This window comes from Crocodylus porosus, unplaced genomic scaffold, assembly GCF_001723895.1.
Source record: "Crocodylus porosus isolate Cpor-Errol unplaced genomic scaffold, CroPor_comp1, whole genome shotgun sequence".
Classification (NCBI taxonomy): Eukaryota; Metazoa; Chordata; order Crocodylia; family Crocodylidae; genus Crocodylus; species Crocodylus porosus.
The window spans coordinates 22,497,622-22,503,621 of NW_017728949.1; the positions used below are offsets into that span (position 1 = coordinate 22,497,622).

The window sequence follows — 6,000 nt, forward strand, 5'->3', positions numbered from 1 at the left end:
ACAGACAAGATCCCCAGTATGCCAGCAACCTGAATGCTAACTGTATAAAGCTTCAAAGCCTTACATAAGATGAAATAAAAAACAAATCTTTAAAAATATTTTGCAAGCATGAAATATTATACAAGTCATAATATTAATTGTGACTGGCATTATTGGAATCCCACCTCTTATTGCAGAAATCTATGATGAATCAGTAATTTTCTAGTTGCATAGTACTGGGTCCTGAAACACTTTTAATCAGCACATGATATGATCCTGATGAGATAATCAGAGGTAAGGAATAGCTTTATTTCTTTACCTTAAGGATCGTCCTTCAAACCCAGTATTTTACCTCGCTTTCATAACTTTTATCTCCTTTTTAACAAAGAGATCCCAGGATATTGTGGATGAAAGATATTCAAAAGGTGCAATTTAACATTAATAATATATTAATTTATTTTGTAGTATGATAGTTTGAAGCTATGTTAATTAACTGGGAACTTATTTTGTTAAACTATAAAAATGTTTAGTGCATCCTTTTTCCTAAAGTCATATTGTTTTGATGAGTGTGAAGTTATATTGCCACCAATAGGTAGTGATATTTTTCCGTGAAGATGCAGGATGTTATATTAAAATCCTATTCTTCATACTTTTCTCTATATAAAACAAACAACGTGTCTTTCCCTGGAGACTTGTCACACCCCCTGATAAGCCTTTGGATAGTCATTAAAAGGCCTTGGGTGGGTTGTTTTACAAGTTATTTTTTAAGAAAACAGGTTCCATTGGTTTTCATTTGGTTTTATGCTCTTAAGTCATTTAAGCCTTTTAAAAAATCTCATCCTTTATCTCTGGGATAGAAACAGTAAAACTATTTAATATCTCCAAAGAATTAGAAGAAGCTGTCTCTGTTCTTTGTCTCTATCTTTTGGACCTTATGATTCCAAAAATAGGTATTTCTGTAGAAGTTTCATTTTCCGTCTCTCTCTCTTTTTTTTTTTAAAGCAACTAATTCTCAAAAAATTTTTTTTTTTTTTTTAATGGACTTAGTCTGAAATTAAAATTGATGTCTTGGCACGGGGGGCTCATGCTGCCGACCATATTAGAGGTACCTATTTCTGGATTCATTTGGAAGGATGTCAAAATTGTACATAGGTAAAAAGTATTTGGACAAGAGTATGGTTTCACTTTATACAGTGAGAATTCAGAATAACTTTCCTGAAGTCAAAGCAGTTAAGCTGGGTAAGATCAGAATCAGACACTTGCAGTCTCCCTACTAATTAGAGGTCAGAGTGATGGCTTTGTCAAGCTGTTTTTACTCAACATTTGAAGTTGGTTTCAAATAACAAGCTTTTTCTGCATAAGATAAAGGTTTTATAGAAGTTAAAGCTTCTGGGAAGCTGAACTTTTAAAAACTGAGCTGAAAATAACAGCTCTCTAAAACAATCTCCCTTTTGTCTCTGTTATGATCCATGTTGAATAAAATGGCACGAGTTTGTTATTTTTCAAGGATGTGTAGTGCTGTTGCAATACGTCACCTTGGCCCTCGCCAGGGGAAGGCATCAGGCCTCTACAAACTTACAGTATGAGTCTTCATATTTTGAGCTAAATGAAGGCTTCAGTCCTGCAAGATGATGAACCTTCTGGCCTGATGCAGCAGAAAAACTTATGTACCTATTTAATGTTAAATACTGGAGTAGTCCCATTGAAGTGAAAGTGACTATTCGTATTTAAAGGTGAACATGTGCCTTCTTTCTTTTTGTTGGTTCAAGCTAGAGTTCTCACTCTGTACTTTGCAGAATTAGGAATGGATATGGGTAGGACATGCATGGAACAATGGGTTTAACTCCAACACAGGGACTCTAGGTGAACTAATGCCATTGCTTTAATTTTATCTGTGCCATGTACAAGACTTTAACTTGAAGCCAGAGTTTCATAGATTCATAGATGCTAGGGTCAGAAGGGACCTCAACAGATCATGAAGTCCGACCCCCTGCCCTGGGCAGGAAAGAGTGCTGGGGTCAAATGATCCCAGCCAGATGACTATCCAACCTTTTCTTAAAGACCCCCAAGGCAGGGGAGAGCACCACCTTCCTTGGAAGCCCATTCCAAATTTTGGCCACTCTTACCATGAAGAAGTTTTTCCTAATATACAGCCTAAATCTGCTCTCTGTCAATTTGTGACCATTGTTCCTTGTTACCCCAAGAGGTGCCCTGGTGAATAGAGCATCTCCAATCCCTTGCTGCACCCCCCCTAATGAATTTGTAGGCAGCCACAAGATCACCTCTCAGCCTTCTCTAGTGGAGGCTGAAGAGGTCCAGGTCCCTCAGTCTCTCCTCATAGGGCTTGGCCTGTAAACCTAACAGTTGTATGGTAAGCAACTGAATCCTTGAATTCTTAATAACTAGAAGTCATATTTTAGAAAAGAAGAGTTGCTGCTTGTTTGATAGAGACACTAACAGGTGGACAGAACTTGGAAAATCCAAAAGAATTTTAATGATTGTGGCTGCTTTTTTTATGGTGATTTTTGCGTGTGTGTTTTGTGGGATCCTTACGTTACTGCAAGTAAAGCTTATTTTAGAGGAAAAAGTTAATTTTGCTGCCTAGGACAAGAACTTCAGCCTTAACTGACTTAGTAATATGAACTGAATATACAGTCAGTTGTAACAACAATTGTGCTAACAGTCCTCTTATAAGTGCAAATCAGTATTGATAGTGAATTGTTTTATCTTTTAACAGTGGAAAGAGTGGAAAGAGAAAACCTTTCAGACTATTGTGTTCTGGGTCAACGTCCTATGCACTTACCAAATATCAACCAACTGACACCTTTGGGAAAAACTAATGGACAGTCTCCACATGGCCAAATTCATCACAGTACTCCAATTCGAAACCAAGTGCCAACATTGCAGCCTATCATGAGCCCTGGTCTCCTGTCTCCTCAGCTCAGTCCACAACTCGTAAGGCAGCAGATAGCTATGGCCCACCTGATAAACCAGCAGATTGCCGTTAGCCGACTATTGGCTCACCAGCACCCACAAGCTATCAACCAACAATTCTTGAATCACCCACCCATCCCTAGAGCTATCAAACCAGAGCCAACGAATTCATCAGTGGAAGTCTCTCCAGATATTTACCAGCAAGTCAGAGATGAGTTGAAGAGAGCCAGCGTATCCCAAGCTGTCTTTGCAAGAGTGGCATTCAACCGCACGCAGGTATTGATCTTTATTCTTTGAGAAAAAGAAGAGTTGGGAGAAAAGGTCATAACTTTACAAGATTATGATGGTTGTAGTTCATGAAAAAGAGACACTGGGGAAATAGCAGCTTCCTGTTTTCTTATCACATCTCATTGTCATTATTGTTATAAATCTTTCAGAATTAATGGCTTAGATCAGATGTTCACTGCTGGGTGCTATTAAAATACATTTTAGGTTGCAGCTTTATAATCTAAACCCAAACTTTTCACTACCACTAAGATGCCACTTAGTACTAAAACAAGTTTTGGATTTTAATCCTTTGTCATTTTACCATTTGGTAGATTCTGGATACAAAAAACTGTTTTAGCCAACCACGGGATTCCCTGCCAATGCAAGTGGAAAGCCAGCATAGCAACACCTATGCTACTTCTCTGCCTGTAGTTTGTGGAGGTATGAGAGGGTGAAAGTGAAAGTTATTAAGATAGCAGGGAATGGAACTAATCCTCAGCTTTTATCTTGCTACCTTTATGCTGTTTGTAGCCAGCTCACTTCATAGACGATTTCAGAAAATTATGGGCTCTAGATTAATCCTCAACCAATGCAGGTTCAGAAAAGAGAACAAACTGAAAAAGGCAAGTTTTGTGCCTCCTAACACAGCGGTTAGCAACACTTTCCAACAGGGAGGCTGGAATGACCCAGTTTAATTTGGAAACAGGTAGGCATAAGTTTTCTTATCTCTTTCCTGAACTCCGTTTCCACAGCTGCCTCTGTTGAACTGACAGGAGGAGACATTATATATGCTGAGAGCCTTGTAGTTTGGGATCCTGAGATGTATTTAAAATTGGAGTACAAGTTTCAGCCACTGAACCAGAGTTTTTTTTATAAACAAGACAAAATGAGGACCGTGTGTGTGTTGCTCACCCCAGCACCTCCTGGACGTCTGTTCCACTCACTGCACAGTACCTGTGTCTGTTCTCCTGGATTAATGATTTTTTGGCATTGCCATTTTGGAAATGCCATATTATGATGGAACTAATTAAAGTAGGGAGCACATTTTTATTACTTTCCTTATGCCATTAAATTCATCAGATGGCTACACCAAGAAAAACATTCATCTTTAATCAACTTGAGTTTGAGTTCTGGGGTTAGCCTTGAGGATATCAAATGAAAACTACATAGGAATGTATGAGTATTTCCTTTTTAAAATGCTGCTTTTAATTTGGAAAAGCTTTTCATCCCTCTGGGATCATAACCTGTTGTTTATAAAGCCCAGTATAATCAAGGTAGATGGTATTGACAGAATGACATATTTTGAACTTGAGCAAGAGGTCAACAGTAATATTGCCTTTGTGAATTATACTACTATCATTGACTATGAGATCTATATTTTAGCAAGATTGTTGTGGTTGAATTGGTAGTACCCAAGCCTGCTGTAAACCAAAAATGGATCCCCCAAATAAAAAGGATCTCATATAATTGTTAATTTACTATAGTGCATAAATAGCTGCCATATTTTAATAGTGTAGAAAAAAGCTGTGCACACAAGTCACCTATTGAATGTTGCAATGTCAGATATCTAGACAAGCAGCAAAACGGCAGACATGAGACAGACCAGTCTGGCTTTTCCTAGTAGTTGCCCAACTTTGCGTGTGCTTGCATTGTCTAATAACAACTATGGTAGTGATCACTCTGCACACATTTTTGTTATATGATTTGAAATCTGGAGTAAATCATTTGCAGTCCATTTCTTTTCTTTCCTGTGGTGATCTGGCATAAGTCCAGAATATTTAAGAGACACAGCTGGGAATGGGGAGACATGGACTCTCTTCCCAGATTGATCCTATTTGTGTTGTGTTTTGGCGTGTTAAAAATGGGGGAAAGCACCCAAGTAATTTTGGGATCCCAAGTCTTATTGATTATTCTGAAACATTTTAGTTCCATTTTTCTTTACATTTTACCATCTCTTTTTCCCTGCAAAAAAGTTGTAATGTATAATAAGTGATATTTTTGTAGGAACGATCTCTTCATAAATGCTGGCTATTCAGATTGAATTCCACCCTTTTCCATTTGGGTTGGAATGCCAGATATCAAGATGGCAGTTACAGCTACCCTGGTAGCTTGGTTTATTGTGACTTAACAAGTGAATTATTAAACATTTTCAATTCCACCTGGTAAGAAAATGTTTTAAATGTGGACTCAAAGAACAGTGGATAAAATGTACTGACATCCTATATCACATTTCTCCTCTTATATATCATCATGTATTTTGAGAATTTAGGCCAATAGGGCAATTGTGTACATTTTGGTGCAGTACCCCTCTGATCACCGGTGCTAGGTGCTGTTAAGTCTACTGGGTCTGGATAGAATGTAAGTACTGTTTCTACCTCTGAGAATCTATAGGTCATGTCCTCAGCCTCAGGCCTTTTATCTGGCATGCTTCTTTAGGATGTGGGGTACCACTGCCAAGCTGCTCTCACCTTCTCTGTTGATTGTCAGATACTAATGCTCAGTTTTTGTTGAAATCTTGTTTCAGGTCACAATAGCCATTTCAAGCCACTTAAAATATCTTTCTCTTATGAATTTGAAATAATTTTCATTGCACATATTTAGGGGCCTACAGAATTTGTAACTCATGGAAACTGCAAATTCACTCAGTCCCTGCAAAAAAGCCCAGTCCCCACAAAAAGGCATGAAATCAGCAGTGAGCAAGGGGTGGGAAGGGGAGAGGTAGGGAGGGCTGCAAAAATAGAAAAGGGCAGAAAGTGCTAACATCATGAAACATACCAGGAGGAAAAGGCAGGCAGATTTCTGTGTGCTGCCTCCCCTTCC

At 38.4% G+C, this 6,000-nt stretch overlaps 1 protein-coding gene across 9 annotated transcripts in view; it reads left to right on the plus strand.

Moving 5' to 3' along the window:
* SATB2 (SATB homeobox 2) overlaps positions 1–6,000 on the plus strand; it is a 168,131-nt gene that overhangs the window by 95,262 nt on the left and 66,869 nt on the right. For all 9 annotated transcript variants that reach the window (XR_002104479.1, XM_019553944.1, XM_019553941.1 and 6 more), the window contains one exon: positions 2,717–3,189. Coding sequence is in view for 8 of the 9 variants with exons in the window: in XM_019553944.1 (XP_019409489.1) it covers positions 2,717–3,189 (473 nt within the window). In the remaining variant the exon portion in view is untranslated. The remainder of the gene's footprint in view (positions 1–2,716; positions 3,190–6,000) is intronic.